We start from the raw sequence: 21016 nt of genomic DNA, 5'->3' as shown, positions 1-21016 counted from the left end.
AATATAAGATCTTATTACATCCAATATGTGAGCATATTGGACGTAGTACGGAGGTAGTACATTGTATGACCATGCCAATCAGTTATTCTATGCTTAATAGACAGTTCAGCCTGATTACTAGAGGGAGTATGAGATTACCATACAAACATGATGGAGGATAAACCAAAAGATGGGGTATCTTGTTACTCTGCATTCCATTGCTGAGAAAAACAATCAGACCATGGCTGATTGTCTGTGTTCTGAAGCCAACAATAAATTCCAATTCCAGTACATGAACACGGCACAGCACAATTGCACCGCCAATAATGCACGCGACTTTTAACAAAAAAAAAACTTACCCCAAAACTTTAAATTCTCACAGCTGCTGCAGAATCTTACATCTTACAAGTGACAATGGAGTACAGCACCATCAAAAACAGGAGAAAAGCGCCCAATGTAAGATACCATGTTACCCAGTAGGCTTCTCAATAAGTTAATAACAGATATATCACTGCAGGTTTAACCTGGCTACTTGCTACTACAGAAATAATTCAGTGAACAACGCGCAAGGCTGATCAGATACAGAGTACAAATGGTGGCATATGGAGTACACAGAGCTAGTCTTGGCTAATGCTAACCTGGACCTCATTTTGATTTCCGTTTTCTGAGAAGGTTAAAGTCAAGCTTTTCATGCTTGTTCGACTTGCCAGACCCACGACCATTGCTCTGCGAAGACGGCTGGCCATCCACGTTCTGGCCAGTCGTCTTTGGCAGCTTGCGCGATGGTGGTGTTTCCATCTCCAGCTCAGGCTCTTTTCTCTTCAACTCATTCAGAGATATGCTTTCTGAACTATCAACATTGAAGCTTCTAAATCTTGATGCTGATATATCATCCACTCTGCAGTTTCATTTCCCACTTAAGTCATCAAAAAGCCTCAAAACTACATAGGCCAAAGATAGCTGATGCACACATATACTATGTATAAATGCAAGTGTTCTTCTGGTGAATACGATATCAATTATGTATGGCACACTAGAAGGACTGAAGAGATCAAACTGAATCTAATTTTTAGCAATAGTTTGAACATAAAAGAACTGCATCAGAAATAAATAAAAACATCACCCAGTATGTGCGCCAATCTAAAGGTGTTTATTTCCTCTATCACTAACTTCTTGAAACAAAAAATAATAGTACAATATCATCAACCTTCATTTACAGTCACACAGCTTGAAAGTATACAGTTCCTCTGAGCATATAACTTATTTGAGCACTTCAAGAGATACACATGTCCAGCTCAACAAAGTGGAATCTACAGGGTTACTCGAGATGTTGTTGATCACATTGGTCCAAATTCAGCAACCGAAACTAACTACTAATTAATTTACACATTTGCAATGCATCAATCCTGGCGATATAGCTAAAATCAAACTTGTGACAGACGGCATTTCCATGGTAACTTAACAGATAAGAGAAAAAGAGCCATGGTAGTAGCTAACCTGCTGGTATTTGCACTGTCTTGTTGAGAATTACTAGGTGAAGCTGATTGTGTTGGCCGACCACTTGCCTCGTCATTTAGTTTCTACAGGTCTAGGCTTGTGTGAGGGAACATACATCTAAAGGACATAACACCTTGAAGGACAAAAAGCTACAGAACTCACATCAATGGATGGATTGAAATTTTGGAATGACATTCGACCCTTTACAGCTCCTGGAAGCGGATTACCCTCCATGACAACTACACTGAAAAAAAGAAACTAGTTTTGCTTAGTCTGCAGTGACAAATCAAAGCTAGTAATCCTTCATGGATATTGTGCTGCATAAGAAAGGCAGTAAAATCTAAAGATGAAACTGGATGAAAAAACCCTCTGACAAAACAACTACTCCCTCCGATCCATATTACTTGTCGCTGGCTTAATACAAAGTTACTAAACCAGCGACAAGTAATATGGTTCGGAGGGAGTAATAAATTTGTTTAACATGTTTTTAATCTACAACCAGGCTGCAAAGTATGATTGAAGTTCAAAAGATAGACACAAAAGCATGCAACACTATGCCAACAGTCTCCCTCTCCCAAACAGTTACTAGGTGCAGCTGCATAAGCACATTTCTAGTCATAACTTTCACCATATGCGCAATGCGCATTTGCCTAGGGGAAACTGGTACCGTTCACAGGAGTATGCATTTGTTTCTTTCTGCACCAAATACTTGAACCAAAAGTGGTGCGACTCATCATCAATTTCCGGCTTCGCAGGGGTCAGGACCTAAACTATAGCACACGAATTACTGGAATTGCACTTCTACAGCATGCTTTTCACCAATATGTGGCATTTTCCTAAGTGAAACTGTTGGTTAATGTTCACAGGAGTTTGTGTGAGTTCCCTTTTGTAACAAACATTCGATCAGAAGGCGGTGCAATCTTCATCAATTTCCATTTGCGCAGGGGTCAGTAACTATGCTAGCAGAAATATTACTAGAATTGGATCACTATCATACAGTCTTAACAATAACAAATCTAAAATCCCACCACTTCCCTAGCCCGAGCATACCCCAACCATGATACAGCAGCACAGGAAGAACATCTGCAGCTAAGAAGAACCGGGCCAGTCAACAACCCACATACCACTTCCTGGCGACCTGGACCGACGAGCCGACCCCTCCACCGTTGGCCGCCGGCGTCATCACCACCTCGGCCGCCGGCTCCTCCACCTCCACATCGGCCTTGTCCTCAATCTTCTGCGCCACCGCCGCCCGCTGCATAAACTGCACAACCGCACACGCACGCGGAGAAGAGAAAACAACCCCGTGAGAGGCCAGGCCATGGCGAGAGGAAGCAGCCGGGAGGACAGAGGGATCGATTCCTTACCTTGAGGTTCCGCAGCGTGCTCGAGAGCCCCTTCTTCGCCGACATCTCGCCGCCGCCGCCGCTCCGACCCTCTCCCTCTCCCAGCCCCCCGTAATCCAATCTAGGGTTAGGGTTTAGAGGCGGCCGTCTCGTCTCGCGGGAGGAACACCGGAAAACAGAGGAGGGGAGCACGAGCAGAAACAGAGACGGACACGGGCTTGACCCAACACCACGAGGGGAAGGGTGCGGGAGCCCGGGTTTGGCTCTGACGGGCCGGGCCCACTTGTCATGGACAGGCCCGGGTTTAGGTTGGGTCGTCCCACCGCCACGCGGGCCCGGTTTACCGACCTACACTAGACCGTATGGTAGTCGGCCCCCGGTTCTACTCGGACCGTAGCACCCACGAAACCATAGATAAAAGCGGGCGCAAACCCACGGCTCCACTCGCAGATTGATCCATCGATCGATCCAGTTCGTTCTAAACTTCAGATCCATCTTTTGATTTGATTTGATCTCTTCTCATGGAGGCAGCGGCGGCTGGATCATCGCCGATGCAGTGGCAGGCGTACCTGCGGCAGCAGCGGTCGCGGATCGGGTGGGCACCCTCGACAAGGCTGGCGCGGACGAAAGGAGGTAATAACATAAGTGATTCTCTGTAAGAGGTTCAGATTTTTCACCGGCCAGTGTGTTGCTTACTACGAAAGGAGGTAATAACCTGAGCACGTATGTGTGCATAGTACCAGCCATCAGGATACATCCATCGAAGGGATAAAGGTTCATGCCTAGGTTCGCAATTTTGGCTCCCGAATTTTGCCTGTCGTAGTCCCTAATGGAGAGATGCAGCTTAGCCATCAAGGATTTGATCCTTGGGTTTGAAAACAAAGTACTAGGTAAAGAAGGATCCTCAGCAGCAAATGTGTTCGGAGGCCACGGGATTGCTAGCTATGTTTGCTCATGTAAATTCTCACGTGTCTTCCCTGATTTTGGGTATTTTGTTCTTTCATGTAAACTACAATGCCACTATACCATTCAAATTTGATAATCTGTATAAATGAAAACCTTAAAAACCACTTCTCTTATGTAAATATCTTCATCAGACATACTGTTATGCTCTTCTGAATTAACAAAGATTTAGATGATAATTTGCAAGAATGCGGAAGTCAGTACCCTGTATAAGTTATAAAGGAATTTCTTTGAGCAGCTTATCTCTGCACAACTTTCTAGATAATTCGTACAAGAGTTTTATTTTTCAAGTGCACTGCACAGTACACACGATGGTGCTAACTATGGCACACATACTAGATTGACTGATTTACTTCTCTCTCCTGCTGCACTGATATTTGTAGGCTTAAGATTGCTCAAGGAATATTCAAAAAAATTTAGAACGTCTAGCAATAATCGCATTGTTTGTCAACTCTGAGTATTCTTTCGTGTTAGTATCTGAGCTCCACTTTGGCTTTTTCCTCCATTATTTCTTGCTTTGCGATCAAATGTATTATCTCTTATGAAGATGAATGAACAGGACCTGTCGGTGCAACTTATGAATATGGCAAAAGAGAGACTGATTTTCAAAAATAGAAAGAGGTAGTAAAACAAGGATTAATTGGACTCCTATAGATATACGATACCCATTGTTGACATGCCAGGATATACTTGGGAGCGACCAACTGTAGCTCGAAATTTCTATATGTCACCGTGTTGAACAGTAGCCCTCCAAACTTGAAGATGTGCTCTTTGTTTTAAATTTCTTGGAACAATGATCTGCTATGCTTCCACTGGATTTCTTTTGAGGCGAACATACAGATAAACACGTTCATTAGACAAATCCTTTTTCCCTGGGACACACGTACAATATCTATTTGTTGCTATTGCATGTGTTATATCATTCTAAATAAGATGTTCAAATAAAGCAAATGTGAGTCTAACTTATGGATTGTTAAATCTAACACATACGTCTCCAGTTCTGTTATGATACAATTTCATTATCCTAACAAGTAAGGAGAACCACCTTGCAAGATTCTCATGTTGAGGCGCTAAGTAAACAGGTACATGTCAATGTTGTGTCCTGGAAGAAGAAACTAACTCCATCAAATCAATGCTTTCTGTTTAAATGGTTGCTTTGTGTTTGTGATGTCAAGACGTACCACCTTTCAGTGATTCCACTTGGATAATACAGAATGAGTCCCACGAAACTATGTGTTTATGATCTTAAGAAAACACTAGCAACTCATGGCTTCATGTTTGTTTAGCTGTTTGGTAGAATGACATGATTATATATACATCATGTTGTGGTCCCTGCCTTCAATAATTATAACCTATATTTGAGAATGTAGTGTGCAGCCCCGTTTGCGTATAATTTTTAAATATTACTAACTATATCAATTTATTTTTCTGCAGAAGACATTTATATATTTAATGTAGTTGGGAGAGTTAACGAATGGAGAACTTCTTCAAAAGTCTTTGAGAAGAAAATTTGGACATTTTAGTTTATACATGACCTTTTGGCACATGTCAAATAAACGATACATATTATCCATATGCACCGGAGTAACTATCCATATCATACCATTAAAAAATTGAAATATTATCTGGGTACATGGTTACTTGAACAATTTGTTGTGCTCTAATAATAAACTTTAAAGAGCTTAATACAAAGTATCTTAATTACTAGGTAGTTAGTTCCTTTTTAAATATTTATCTTACAAACCAATGCCTTTCAAATTGCTCTACTAAACTATAATCTAAATAACTAGCCCGTGCAGTCACACGGGTTGACGACTAGTGCAACTAATCGACATCCCTATTTCTCAAAAAAAAAAAATGGCGGGCATCCCTTCCCCCAAGTTGCAGTGGCGCTGGCCCCTTGCAGATGTGGGGGTTGTGGCATGTGCAATTGCATGTCTAGTGTGTGCATGCATGCGACTGACTGGCATCTCTTAGTTACAGTCGCATTGTACCGGCACCTTGTAGTTGCTGGCTGGTTGTACCCCCCTCCTCAGATAAAACAACACAAAAGTTGCACTCACGTTGTAACCCCTTGCAGTTGCGGCGCCGTGGGGGTGGTGGTGGTGCGGGGGGGGGGGGGGGGCGGCATGTGCAATTACATGTCTAGTGTGTGCATGCGACTGACCGACATCCCCAGATGCAGTCCGGCACCTTATAATTGTTACCGGGTTGTACCCCATCCCCTACTAACAGACATGCAACTGCCTCCTCCCTTCCCTCTCCCCGACAAAACACCACTGAGTTGCAGTCACGTTGAAGACATGCATTTGTAGTCAGGTGACCTTACAGTTGTGCGCCTAGTGACGAATATGCAACCACCTCGTCTGATAAAACACTATAGAGTTGTAGTCCCTTTGAAGACATGCAGTTGAAGACGGGGATAACACTTCCAGTTGTGTGGTTAGTGCCAGACATGCAACTCCCCCCCCCCCCCCCCCCCCCCCCGACAGACGACCACTGAGTTGTTGTCGTTCTGAAGACATGCAGTTGCAGTCGGGGCAACATTTGCAGTTGCGTGCCTAGTGATAGGACCTTATTTTTAATGACCTCCATTCACAATTAACAACGATGGGTTGTCTCTACCGTTGGAGTGGTATGAGTGGCGCACCATTGATGCGCACGAGAGGATGAGGACGATCGATCGCGTGAAATTCGATGCAAGGTGTCTGTACTGTTGATTTGATAAATAAATCTGAGTGAATTTCTTTTCTTTTTTCAAAGAGAAACGTTTGTAGCGGCGCACCGGCCGAACCTTCGGCCGGTCGCGTCGCGCGCTCTGGATCGCGTGCAAATTCAGCGACCCGCTTTTTGCACTCTGCAAGTTTGACTAGTCACCCACGCAAACCTCCTCAGCCCACGTGCTTGGGCCCGCCACAGTCCCTTCCTTTTTTCTCTAGTTATCTTCTTCCTCTCGCTCCTTCCTTCTCTTTCCTGCAGACAAGCACGGGAGGCGACCACTGCTACCCCACACCAATCTCAACCGCATGGCGAGATGCAGCAATGGTATGCAACGGAGCTGGAATCGCACCCTCGTAGAGTTGGAACCGCGAGGCGAAGAAATTGGGAGCCCACCGAACGGCCAAACGTCTTTGCTGCAACCACTGGCTTCCGGAGCTTCAACCGGCGCATGCCAGAGCTAGAATCGTGCCCGGAAGAGCTGCAACCTTGGACCTATGAAGCTGGAGTCCGCCGATGCACTAGTCTTTGTTTGTTGCAACCGTCTACGCTATTTGCTGGAAGCGACCGCGTGATTTGCTGGGATTGTTCATGGCTACCTTCTTTGCACGACGGCGAGCGATGCTACAACTATGGGAGGATGAAGGTTGCAACCGGCGCGAACAGATGATGCTACAACCCTTGGACGCCGGGGAGACGTGATAACGCTGGAACCGGCTTCGAGATGTGCTACAACCGGCATCCCGAATTGCTGAAACCTGCGATTGTTTTTGCTACATCTAAGGGAGTGGTGCTGGACGCCTTGGTGGCGCTCGTATTTTTGCTACATCCGTCACCCACGGAAGCTACGACTGTTTAACATTTTTGCTACAATGGCGACGGCGGTCGGCACCGGCGAGCTTTTTTGCTGGAACCGATATACTTTTTTGCTACAACTGGCTGACTTTTTTGCTGCTACCGGCAACCCGAGGGAGAGTACAGTTTTGTTACGAGCTCGTCATCGGAGGTGCTGCGACCGGCGCCCAATGCACACCAGGGATGCGTCCGCCGCCATGGGAGCTACGGCCGTCGTAATGAGGAGCTGCAACTACGGGGACACGCTACTGCATATACGGAGCCGGTCAGAAACAAAGGAGATGACGACGGCGAGGGGTGGCGGCCGGCGGACGACGGCGAGGTCGGCTGCCGGCGGACGACGGCGAGGGCGGCGACAGGCGAGACGGCCCGACGGTGCTTCTAGACCAGGCGCGTCACTCGGAAAAGCCCTTGTATGCCGACTTGGAGGAGAAGCGACCAGGGGGAGTCCAAGTCCAACTGTCATGAATCATCATGGTCTTAGATGGCCCACCAGGCGGAGATGGTGGGTGCGGTCGTGATGGATGGCCTGACAAGGTGTGATGCTCCCTCTCCAGGAACCCACGCGAGCATGCGGGAGGACGACTACGAGCGTACCTTTGAGCGTTCAGGTAGGGCACCGTCACTACGTGGAGCCGTTGCTGGTGCAGCTAGCTACCGCCCCTGCATGCGCTCCGCTTGGTGTTAGTGCAGGGCGTTGGTGGTAGCAGACGGCGCAACCTAGAGCGGTAGTCCTCGCCACGGTCTGCTCGTCACCGCTCTTGTGGTAACCTAACCCCGACATCCTCCTCTACCTCGGTGCTCGCTGTCGCCACATTGAGTGGCCCCCTCTCTCGCCCCCCTAATCTAATATAGGGTTAGGGTTTAGAGGTGGCAGTCTCGCGGGAGGAACACCGGAAAACAGAGGATGGGAGCACAAGGAGAAATAGAGAAGGACTTGACCCAACCCAACTAAACCGTGTGTTTGGCTTTGCTGAGGCGGGCCCACAAGTCATGAACAGGCCTGGGTTTACCGCGAGAGCTATGACTCGCATTAAGCGAGATGGCTTCAGCTCTCGCTCAAGGATTTTTTCCGTTTCCTCTAGCAATTGGGCTGGCCCACTTAATAAAAGAAAAGTTAGAGGAAAAAGCGAGCGAAACTAGGGTTCGAACCCGGGCCTCCTGGATAAGAGCTGGCGACGCTAGCCACCGCCACTACGTCTGGTTCGTCATGAACTGCGAGGCGTGACCTCGTTTAGGGTAAACGAGCTGATTTTCTACACCGTTTTCTGTTTTATTCAGTTTTTTCTGATTTTTTTTATTTTTTTGTTTTCTTTTATTTCTTTTCCTTTTTCTTCTCCAATTTTTTCTTTTTCATTCTTTGCATTTATTTCTTTGGTTTTTATTTTTCATTTCTTCTCTTTGGTTATTTTGTTTTTGTTTTGCCTTCTATGTTTCTTATTGGTTTTCATTCTACATTTTCTATATACGTCAACAACATTTTTCTAATACACGTTTAACATTTTTTCCCACTACCAATTAACATTTTTAATATATGATCAACATTGTTTCTATAAACATTTTTTAACATTTATAAATAATTGATTAACCTTTTGCATATACAAGATTTTTTTAATACATGGTTAACATTTCTTTCTATACATTTTTATAAAATGCTTGATTAACAGTTTTCAAATAAAAAGATTAGCATTTTTTAATACATGGTCAACATTTTTTCTATACGTTTTTTCAAATGCTTGATTAACAATTTTCAAATAAATAGATTAACATTTTTAATACATGGTCCACATTATTTCTGTATATATTTAACATTTTCTAAAAGCTTGATTAACATTATTCAAACAATTATTAAACATGTTTTCAAATGCTTGATTAACCTTTTTATATACATGCTCAATTTTTTAATGCATGGTCAGCATTTTTTCTTTATACATTTTCACATTTCCCAAATACTTGATTAATATTTTTCGAATACTGGTTCATTATTTTTCTCAAGTTCTTGATTAACATTATGATAAAAAATCATCATTTTTACTACATGATAGAAATTTTTCTATACACGTTCAAAATTTTCCGAATGCTTGATTGACAGTTTTCAAATTCTTGTTCAATATTTTCTGAATACTTGATTAACAACTTTTCAAATACTTGTTAAATATTTTCAAATACTTGTTCAACATTTTCTGAATGCTTGATTTAAATTTTTCATATACTTGTGTAACATTTTTCAAATGTTTTTAGAGTTTTTTGTATTATATATATTTAGAATATTTTAAAATATAAACAAAAGTAAAAAAATAAAGCAAAAAACGAAAAAAGAAAATAAAAAATTAAAAAAAATAAAAAAAGAGGTTGTGGCCCCCCATGCTCGTGGGCCGGCCCATCTCGCCCGCCCCCTTCGGCGAGTCAAAACCTAGACTCGTTGAAGGCGAGATATAGGGGTGCCTCGGGTTTCTCCGTGTTGTCTGACCGCCACGCGGGCTGGTTTGCCGACGTGAAAGTGTTTTTGAGCAGTTCCGTCATGTACCGGTAATGATCTCACCATACAATACCTACTTTAAGATTCTGTCCACGAAAAGCAATTATTTCTCCCTTTTTGCTATACAAAATGAATACTAGGTCTAATACAACTATTGGCCCACACCATTTGTGCTTACATGGCAGCATGGATGTGAAATAGGAACCATAGAAAGGGAAATTATAATGTATCATTGTGAAACTGATTATTGGAAAATCTGAAACAATTTATTTCACATTTTCAAATAATCAGTTTCACAATCATACATTAAAGTTTCACTTTATGTGGTTATTATTTCACTGTTCAGAAATGTGTTATTGGCTCGGTTCACAAAAATCACATCTTTTTAATTGTACATTTGTGAAATGGCACATTTTTCACACTTTTGAAATACATTATTCATGTTTTCAAATAATCATTCCACAATCGTATATTACATTTTCAATTTCTATAGTTATTATTTCACAATTCTGAAAATATTGTATTCTCTTGTTTCACATTTTCAAGTGAAATATGTTAGTTCCAAGATCGGTCTAGTTTTAAAGGTCTTGGCATCAAGAGTTCAAATATATAAATTATTTCAAATACGAACTTATGGTTTAAAAGATATGAATGTTTTTAATTTGCTAAGATGAAATAAAGTCTATGGATTTGTTTGCAAGGGAGGGAGAACAGGTTGATGCATGTGCGTTTTTGTCTGACAAAAAGTAGTAATCCGGCCTATTAGACTGACTTAAGTAGTACTCTGATGGTGGACCATCTGGGTCCGAGCGGGCTGGCTCCGGCACGTCCTCTCTGCTTCCTGTACGTTGAAGAGGAGGGGCCATTCGGACGGGGGTCGGCGACGCCAACGGCGTGCCTTCTGCAGTGCAACAGCTGGAGTTTTGCAGGCATCTCGGGGCCCAGGCGGGCCTGTGAGTGCCTGGTTTGCTCCTGTTGTTGCGTCCGGTCGGATACTGTCGTTGGCGGTGGAGGGCGGTCCCTCCCGCATGTCGGTGGTGTTGCCGCCACAAGTCCATGGCGGCTCTTCTTCTTTGTTCTGCAGGTCTCTATGCCGTAGTGAGACAGCGTGGGTGGCTTCAAGATCGTGCTGGCGCAGGGTGGTGGCCGGTATGGTGGAGTGCTCCGGAGCACTTGGGGTGATGGTTGGGATCGGGAGAAATCCCTGTCGGTCTGTCCGACACCGACGTGGTGGCGCCTGAGGGTGCTGCCGGGCCTTCCTGAAGGGTGTTAGGTGTTACCCTTCCTCTCTCCTCACCGCGTACCGGGGGAAACCCTTGGCAGCAGCGCTGTCATCATCGTGTCCCTTCTTTGTGGTATTGTATGGTACCGGCGCTTCGAAGTTGCGGGCTTCTTCGTTTTTGTTGATCTGTCATTGTCGGCATTTGTTTATTTTGTATTTTTTCTTTTGGCCGTGATTGGCCGCTGTCTGTTAAATGTATAGGTACAGGTGGGTCTGCGCTGGTTCCGTTGTAACTAGAGATAGGTTGTAATCTTTTTCTTATCTCTATCTTAAACCCCATGTATTCTCTCATGCGGTTGATCCCAAGAACCTTTCTTGTATCAGAAACCACAATATCAATATATAACATGCGGGTGCCTGTGTATGGGCATTGAGACGCTTCGATACAATTTCACATGATAATCAGAGCCTCCCTCTTCCGCCACATCTAGCCTCGACTACCTTTCTTCCTCCCGCTGAAAACCCTGTTGGAAATATGCCCTAGAGGCAATAATAAATGGTTATTATTATATTTCTGTGTTCATGATAATAGTCTTTTATTCATGCTATAATTGTATTGTCCGGAAATCGTAATACATGTGTGAATACATAGACCACAACCTGTCCCTAGTAAGCCTCAAGTTGACTAGCTCGTTGATCAACAGATAGTCATGGTTTCCTGACTATGGACATAGGATGTCATTGATAACGGGATCACATCATTAGGAGAATGATGTGATGGACAAGACCCAACTTAAGCATAGCATAAAAGATCGTGTAGTTTCGTTTGCTAGAGCTTTTCCAATGTCAAGTATCTTTTCCTTAGACCATGAGGTCGTGCAACTCCCGGATACCGTAGGAGTGCTTTGGGTGTGCCAAACGTCACAACGTAACTGGGTGACTATAAAGGTGCATTACGGGTATCTCCGAAAGTGTCTGTTGGGTTGGCACGGATCGAGACTGGGATTTGTCACTCCGTGTAAACGGAGAGGTATCTCTGGGCCCACTCGGTAATGCATCATCATAATGAGCTCAATGTGACTAAGGCGTTAGTCACGGGATCATGCATTGCGGTACGAGTAAAGAGACTTGCCGGTAACGAGATTGAACTAGGTATTGGGATACCGACGATCGAATCTCGGGCAAGTAACATACCGATTGACAAAGGGAATTGCATACGGATTGATTGAATCCTCGACACCGTGGTTCACCCGATGATATCATCGTGGAACATGTGGGAGCCAACATGGGTATCCAGATCCCGCTGTTGGTTATTGACCGGAGAGGCGTCTCGGTCATGTCTGCATGTCTCCCGAACCCGTAGGGTCTACACACTTAAGGTCCGGTGACGCTAGGGTTGTAGAGATATATGTATGCGGAAACCCGAAAGTTGTTCGGAGTCCCGGATGAGATCCCGGACGTCACGAGAGGTTCCGGAATGGTCCGGAGGTGAAGAATTATATATAGGAAGTCCAGTTTTGGCCACCGGGAAAGTTTCGGGGGTTATCGGTATTGTACCGGGACCACCGGAAGGGTCCCGGGGGTCCACCGGGTGGGGCCACCTGTCCCGGAGGGCCCCGTGGGCTGAAAGTGGAAGGGAACCAGCCCCTAGTGGGCTGGGGCGCCTCCTTGGGCCTCCCCCCATGCGCCTAGGGTTGGGAACCCTAGGGGGGGGAGTTCCCCCTTGCCTTGGGGGGCAAGGCAACCCCTTCCCCCCCTTGGCCGCCGCCCCCCCCAACCCTAGATGGGTTTTGGCCGGCTCCCCCCTCCCAAGGGGTCCTATAAATAGTGGGGGGGAGGGAGGGCAGCAAACCTACAGCCTTTGGCGCCTCCCTCCTCCCCTACAACACCTCTCTCTCTCGCGCAGAAGCTCGGCGAAGCCCTGCCGAAGAGCCGCTACATCCACCACCACGCCGTCGTGCTGTTGGATCTCCATCAACCTCTCCTTCCCCCTTGCTGGATCAAGAAAGGAGGAGACGTCGCTGCACCGTACGTGTGTTGAACGCGGAGGTGCCGTACGTTCGGCACTCGGTCATCGGTGATTTGGATCACGGCGAGTACGACTCCGTCATCCACGTTCATTGGAACGCTTCCGCTCGCGATCTACAACGGTATGTAGATGCACTCCCTTCCCCTCGTTGCTAGTAGACTCCATAGATGCATCTTGGTGAGCGTAGGAAAATTTTAAAATTATGCTACGATTCCCAACAGTGGCATCATGAGCCAGGCCTATGCGTAGTTACTATGCACGAGTAGAACACAAAGAAGTTGTGGGCGTTGATGTTGCCAATTCTTCTTGCCGCTACTAGTCGTTTCTTGTTTCGGCGGCATTGTAGGATGAAGCGGCCCGGACCGACCTTACACGTACGCTTACGTGAGACAGGTTCCACCGATTGACATGCACTAGTTGCATAAGGTGGCTAGCGGGTGTCTGTCTCTCCTACTTTAGTCGAAACAGATTCGATGAAAAGGGTCCTTATGAAGGGTAAATAGAAATTGGCAAATCACGTTGTGGTCATACGTAGGTAAGAAACGTTCTTGCTAGAAACCTACAAACCACGTAAAAACTTGCAACAACAATTAGAGGACGTCTAACTTGTTTTTGCAGCAAGTGATATGTGATGTGATATGGCCAGAAGATGTGATGAATGATATATGTGATGTATGAGATTGATCATATTCTTGTAATAGGAATCACGACTTGCATGTCGATGAGTATGACAACCGGCAGGAGCCATAGGAGTTGTCTTTATTATTTTGCATGACCTGCGTGTCATTGAATAACGCCATGTAATTTACTTTACTTTGTTGCTAAACGCGTTAGCCATACAAGTAGAAGTAATCGTTGGCGTGACGACTTCATGAAGACACAATGATGGAGATCATGATGATGGAGATCATGGTGTCATGCCGGTGACGAAGATGATCATGGTGCCCCGAAGATGGAGATCAAAGGAGCATGATGATATTGGCCATATCATGTCACTATTTGATTGCATGTGATGTTTATCATGTTTTTGCATCTTATTTGCTTAGAACGACGGTAGCAAGTAGGATGATCCCTTATAATAATTTCAAGAAAGTGTTCACCCTAACTGTGCACCGTTGCGAAGGTTCGTCGTTTCGAAGCACCACGTGATGATCGGGTGTGATAGATTCTTACGTTCGAATACAACGGGTGTTGACGAGCCTAGCATGTACAGACATGGCCTCGGAACACACGCAATACACTTAGGTTGACTTGACGAGCCTAGCATGTACAGACATGGCCTCGGAACACGGAGGACCGAAAGGTCGAGCATGAGTCGTATAGAAGATACGATCAACATGGAGATGTTCACCGATCTTGACTAGTCCGTCTCACGTGATGATCGGACACGGCCTAGTTGAGTTCGGATCATGTTTCACTTAGATGACTAGAGGGATGTCTATCTGAGTGGGAGTTCATTAAATAATTTGATTATATGAACTTAATTATCATGAACTTAGTCTAAATCTTTACACTATGTACTGTAGATCAAATGGCCCACGTTGTCCTCAATTTCAACGCGTTCCTAGAGAAAACCAAGCTGAAAGATGATGGCAGCAACTATACGGACTGGGTCCGGAACCTGAGGATCATCCTCATAGCAGCCAAGAAAGATTATGTCTTAGAAGCACCGCTAGGTGAAGCACCAATCCCTGAGAACCAAGACGTTATGAACGCTTGGCAGCAGCGTGCTGATGATTACTCCCTCGTTCAGTGCGGCATGCTTTACAGCTTAGAACCGGGTCTCCAAAAGCGTTTTGAGAAACATGGAGCATATGAGATGTTCGAGGAGCTGAAACTGGTTTTTCAAGCTCATGCCCGGGTCGAGAGATATGATGTCTCCGACAAGTTCTTCAGCTGTAAAATGGAGGAGAACAGTTCTGTTAGTGAGCACATACTCAGAATGTCTGGGTTGCACAACCGCTTGTCTCAGCTGGGAGTTAATCTCCCAGATGACGCGGTCATTGACAGAATCCTCCAGTCGCTTCCACCAAGCTACAAGAGCTTTGTGATGAACTACAATATGCAGGGGATGGAAAAGACCATTCCCGAGGTGTATTCAATGCTGAAATCAGCTGAGGTAGAGATCAGAAAAGAACATCAAGTGTTGATGGTGAATAAAACCACTAAGTTCAAGAAGGGCAAGGGTAAGAAGAACTTCAAGAAGGACGGCAAGGGAGTTGCCGCGCCCGGTAAGCCAGTTACCGGGAAGAAGTCAAAGAATGGACCCAAGCCCGAGACTGAGTGCTTTTATTGCAAGGGAAGTGGTCACTGGAAGCGGAACTGCCCCAAATATTTAGCGGACAAGAAGAAGGCCGGCAACACCCAAGGTATATGTGATATACAAGTAATTGATGTGTACCTTACCAGTACTCGTAGTAGCTCCTGGGTATTTGATACCGGTGCGGTTGCTCATATTTGTAACTCAAATCAGGAACTACGGAATAAACGGAGACTGGCAAAAGACGAGGTGACGATGCGCGTCGGGAATGGTTCCAAGGTCGATGTGATCGCCGTCGGCACGCTACCTCTGCATCTACCCACGGGATTAGTTATAAACCTCAATAATTGTTATTTAGTGCCAGCTTTGAGCATGAACATTGTATCTGGATCTCGTTTAATTCGAGATGGCTACTCATTTAAATCTGAGAATAATGGTTGTTCTATTTATTTGAGAGATATGTTTTATGGTCATGCCCCGCTGGTCAATGGTTTATTCTTGATGAATCTCGAACGTGATGCTACACATGTTCATAGTGTGAATACCAAAAGATGTAAAGTTGATAACGATAGTCCCACATACTTGTGGCACTGCCGCCTTGGTCACATTGGTGTCAAGCGCATGAAGAAGCTCCATGCAGATGGACTTTTGGAGTCTCTTGATTACGAATCATTTGACACGTGCGAACCATGCCTCATGGGTAAGATGACCAAGACTCCGTTCTCCGGAACAATGGAGCGAGCAACCAACTTATTGGAAATCATACATACCGATGTGTGCGGTCCAATGAGTGTTGAGGCTCGCGGAGGATATCGTTATGTTCTCACTCTCACTGATGATTTAAGTAGATATGGGTATGTCTACCTAATGAAACACAAGTCTGAAACCTTTGAAAAGTTCAAGGAATTTCAGAGTGAAGTCGAGAATCAACGTGACAGGAAAATAAAATTCTTACGATCAGATCGTGGTGGAGAATATTTAAGTCACGAATTTGGTACACACTTAAGGAAATGTGGAATAGTTTCACAACTCACGCCGCCTGGAACACCTCAGAGAAATGGTGTGTCCGAACGTCGTAATCGCACTCTATTGGATATGGTGCGATCTATGATGTCTCTTACCGATTTACCGCTCTCATTTTGGGGTTATGCTTTAGAGACTGCCGCATTCACTTTAAATAGGGCACCGTCTAAATCCGTTGAGACGACACCGTATGAATTATGGTTTGGGAAGAAACCTAAGCTGTCGTTTCTAAAAGTTTGGGGATGCGATGCTTATGTCAAGAAACTTCAACCTGAAAAGCTCGAACCCAAATCGGAAAAATGCGTCTTCATAGGATACCCTAAGGAAACTATTGGGTATACCTTCTACCTCAGATCCGAAGGCAAGATCTTCGTTGCCAAGAACGGGTCCTTTCTAGAGAAGGAGTTTCTCTCGAAAGAATTGAGTGGGAGGAAAGTGGAACTTGATGAGGTGATAGTCACCCCTTCCGAACCGGAAAGTAGCGCAGCGCGGGAAAATGTTCCTGTGGTGCCTACACCGACTGGGGAGGAAGTTAATGATGATGATCATGAAGCTTCAGATCAAGTTACTGAACTTCGTAGGTCCACAAGGACACGTTCCGCACCAGAGTGGTACGGCAACCCTGTCCTGGAAATCATGTTGTTAGACAACGGTGAACCTTCGAACTATGAAGAAGCGATGGCGGGCCCGGATTCCGACAAATGGCTAGAAGCCATGAAATCCGAGATAGAATCCATGTATGAAAACAAAGTATGGACTTTGACTGACTTGCCCGATGAGCGGCGAGCCATAGAAAACAAATGGATCTTTAAGAAGAAGACGGACGCAGATGGTAATGTGACCATCTACAAAGCTCGACTTGTCGCTAAGGGTTATCGACAAGTTCAAGGGGTTGACTACGATGAGACTTTCTCACCCGTAGCGAAGCTGAAGTCCGTCCGAATCATGTTAGCAATTGCCGCATACTATGATTATGAGATATGGCAGATGGACGTCAAAACGGCATTCCTTAACGGCTTCCTTAAGGAAGAGTTGTATATGATGCAGCCGGAAGGTTTTGTCGATCCTAAGAATGCTAACAAAGTATGCAAGCTCCAGCGCTCAATCTATGGGCTGGTGCAAGCATCTCGGAGTTGGAACATTCGCTTTGATGAGATGATCAAAGCGTTTGGGTTTACACAGACTTATGGAGAAGCCTGTGTTTACAAGAAAGTGAGTGGGAGCTCTGTAGCATTTCTCATATTATATGTGGATGACATATTATTGATGGGAAATGATATAGAATTCTTGGAAAGTATAAAGGCCTATTTGAATAAGTGTTTTTCAATGAAGGACCTTGGAGAAGCTGCTTACATATTAGGCATCAAGATCTATAGAGATAGATCAAGACGCCTCATTGGTCTTTCACAGAGTACATACCTTGACAAGATATTGAAGAAGTTCAGTATGGATCAGTCCAAGAAGGGGTTCTTGCCTGTATTGCAAGGTGTGCAATTGAGCACGGCTCAATGCCCGACCACGGCAGAAGATATAGAAGAGATGAGTGTCATCCCCTATGCCTCGGCCATAGGGTCTATTATGTATGCCATGCTGTGTACCAGACCTGATGTAAACCTTGCCGTAAGTTTGGTAGGAAGGTACCAAAGTAATCCCGGCAAGGAACACTGGACAGCGGTCAAGAATATCCTGAAGTACCTGAAGAGGACTAAGGATATGTTTCTCGTTTATGGAGGTGACGAAGAGCTCGTCGTAAAGGGTTACGTCGACGCTAGCTTCGACACAGATCCGGATGACTCGAAGTCACAGACCGGATACGTGTATATTTTGAATAGAGGAGCAGTAAGCTGGTGCAGTTGCAAGCAAAGCGTCGTGGCGGGATCTACATGTGAAGCGGAATACATGGCAGCCTCGGAGGCAGCACAGGAAGCAGTCTGGATGAAGGAGTTCATTACCGACCTAGGGGTGATTCCCAATGCGTCGGGCCCAATGACTCTCTTCTGTGACAACACTGGAGCTATTGCCCTTGCGAAGGAGCCCAGGTTTCACAGGAAGACCAGGCATATCAAGCGTCGCTTCAACTCCATTCGTGAAAGTGTTCAAAATGGAGACATAGATATTTGTAAAGTACACACGGACCTGAATGTAGCAGATCCGTTGACTAAACCTCTCCCTAGGGCAAAACATGATCAACACCAGGACGCAATGGGTGTTCGATTCATCACAATGTAACTAGATTATTGACTCTAGTGCAAGTGGGAGACTGTTGGAAATATGCCCTAGAGGCAATAATAAATGGTTATTATTATATTTCTGTGTTCATGATAATAGTCTTTTATTCATGCTATAATTGTATTGTCCGGAAATCGTAATACATGTGTGAATACATAGACCACAACCTGTCCCTAGTAAGCCTCTAGTTGACTAGCTCGTTGATCAACAGATAGTCATGGTTTCCTGACTATGGACATAGGATGTCATTGATAACGGGATCACATCATTAGGAGAATGATGTGATGGACAAGACCCAACTTAAGCATAGCATAAAAGATCGTGTAGTTTCGTTTGCTAGAGCTTTTCCAATGTCAAGTATCTTTTCCTTAGACCATGAGGTCGTGCAACTCCCGGATACCGTAGGAGTGCTTTGGGTGTGCCAAACGTCACAACGTAACTGGGTGACTATAAAGGTGCATTACGGGTATCTCCGAAAGTGTCTGTTGGGTTGGCACGGATCGAGACTGGGATTTGTCACTCCGTGTAAACGGAGAGGTATCTCTGGGCCCACTCGGTAATGCATCATCATAATGAGCTCAATGTGACTAAGGCGTTAGTCACGGGATCATGCATTGCGGTACGAGTAAAGAGACTTGCCGGTAACGAGATTGAACTAGGTATTGGGATACCGACGATCGAATCTCGGGCAAGTAACATACCGATTGACAAAGGGAATTGCATACGGATTGATTGAATCCTCGACACCGTGGTTCACCCGATGATATCATCGTGGAACATGTGGGAGCCAACATGGGTATCCAGATCCCGCTGTTGGTTATTGACCGGAGAGGCGTCTCGGTCATGTCTGCATGTCTCCCGAACCCGTAGGGTCTACACACTTAAGGTCCGGTGACGCTAGGGTTGTAGAGATATATGTATGCGGAAACCCGAAAGTTGTTCGGAGTCCCGGATGAGATCCCGGACGTCACGAGAGGTTCCGGAATGGTCCGGAGGTGAAGAATTATATATAGGAAGTCCAGTTTTGGCCACCGGGAAAGTTTCGGGGGTTATCGGTATTGTACCGGGACCACCGGAAGGGTCCCGGGGGTCCACCGGGTGGGGCCACCTGTCCCGGAGGGCCCCGTGGGCTGAAAGTGGAAGGGAACCAGCCCCTAGTGGGCTGGGGCGCCTCCTTGGGCCTCCCCCCATGCGCCTAGGGTTGGGAACCCTAGGGGGGGGAGTTCCCCCTTGCCTTGGGGGGCAAGGCAACCCCTTCCCCCCCTTGGCCGCCGCCCCCCCAACCCTAGATGGGTTTTGGCCGGCTCCCCCCTCCCAAGGGGTCCTATAAATAGTGGGGGGGAGGGAGGGCAGCAAACCACAGCCTTTGGCGCCTCCCTCCTCCCCTACAACACCTCTCTCTCTCGCGCAGAAGCTCGGCGAAGCCCTGCCGAAGAGCCGCTACATCCACCACCACGCCGTCGTGCTGTTGGATCTCCATCAACCTCTCCTTCCCCCTTGCTGGATCAAGAAAGGAGGAGACGTCGCTGCACCGTACGTGTGTTGAACGCGGAGGTGCCGTACGTTCGGCACTCGGTCATCGGTGATTTGGATCACGGCGAGTACGACTCCGTCATCCACGTTCATTGGAACGCTTCCGCTCGCGATCTACAACGGTATGTAGATGCACTCCCTTCCCCTCGTTGCTAGTAGACTCCATAGATGCATCTTGGTGAGCGTAGGAAAATTTTAAAATTATGCTACGATTCCCAACAAACCCTAGCTCCTACCTTCTCCTCCACCAAACCGAACCATGTGTACCTCCAGCCAAACTCCATCCATTGCCCTTACCAACACCACATCCGAGCCCCTCACAAGAACCAACTACATACTATGGAGAGCCCATGCTCGCTCCCAGATCATGGGTGCCAGGCTATATGGGTATATAGATCAAACCACACCCGAGCCAAACAAAACCATAGTCACCATGACCTCAGAAGGAAAGGACCAAATCGCTCCTAACCCTGAATTCAAGATCAGCATATCATAGCCTTCCTCCTTCGTAATCTCTCGAAGGAGGTCCTGATCCAAGTCGCCTCCCTAGAAACCGCGCATGCCATATGGTCAGCCCTAGCAAACATGTTCGCTACCCAATCCCGTTCTCGTGTGAACAACTGCCGCCACTCCCTCACCAATGCACAAAAAGGCTCCTTGAGCGCATCCGCATACTTTGGGCAGATGAGAGCACTCTCGGACGAGCTAGCTGCCGCCAGGAACCCCATAACAGAAGCAGATCTTCTTTCTCACATCATTGCAGGGCTCGACATGGACTACCAACCTCTGATCTCGGCGCTGGACGTACGCACCGCTCCCCTCTCGGTGGATGATCTCTTCGGCACGGTCTCCAACTTCGACCAGTGCGTTGCGATGTTCAACG

The 21016-nt window shown here is 46.0% G+C and overlaps 1 protein-coding gene across 1 annotated transcript; it reads right to left on the bottom strand.

Annotated features, from left to right (window-relative positions):
- Nucleotides 1-334: 334 nt before the first annotated feature.
- Nucleotides 335-3047, bottom strand: LOC123077104 (uncharacterized). Its single transcript, XM_044499315.1, has 5 exons — nucleotides 2844-3047; nucleotides 2601-2740; nucleotides 1639-1720; nucleotides 1477-1559; nucleotides 335-877 (listed from the first exon to the last, which is right to left on the bottom strand). Exons 1-5 carry the CDS (start codon nucleotides 2886-2888, stop codon nucleotides 625-627), a joined length of 603 nt encoding a protein of 200 aa, XP_044355250.1. The 5' UTR covers nucleotides 2889-3047; the 3' UTR covers nucleotides 335-624.
- Between the last annotated feature and the right edge of the window lie 17969 nt (nucleotides 3048-21016).

The sequence above is a fragment of the Triticum aestivum genome, chromosome 3D (assembly GCF_018294505.1).
Source record: "Triticum aestivum cultivar Chinese Spring chromosome 3D, IWGSC CS RefSeq v2.1, whole genome shotgun sequence".
In the NCBI taxonomy this organism is placed as follows: Eukaryota; Viridiplantae; Streptophyta; class Magnoliopsida; order Poales; family Poaceae; genus Triticum; species Triticum aestivum.
This window is presented reverse-complemented; position numbering and strand designations above follow the sequence as displayed.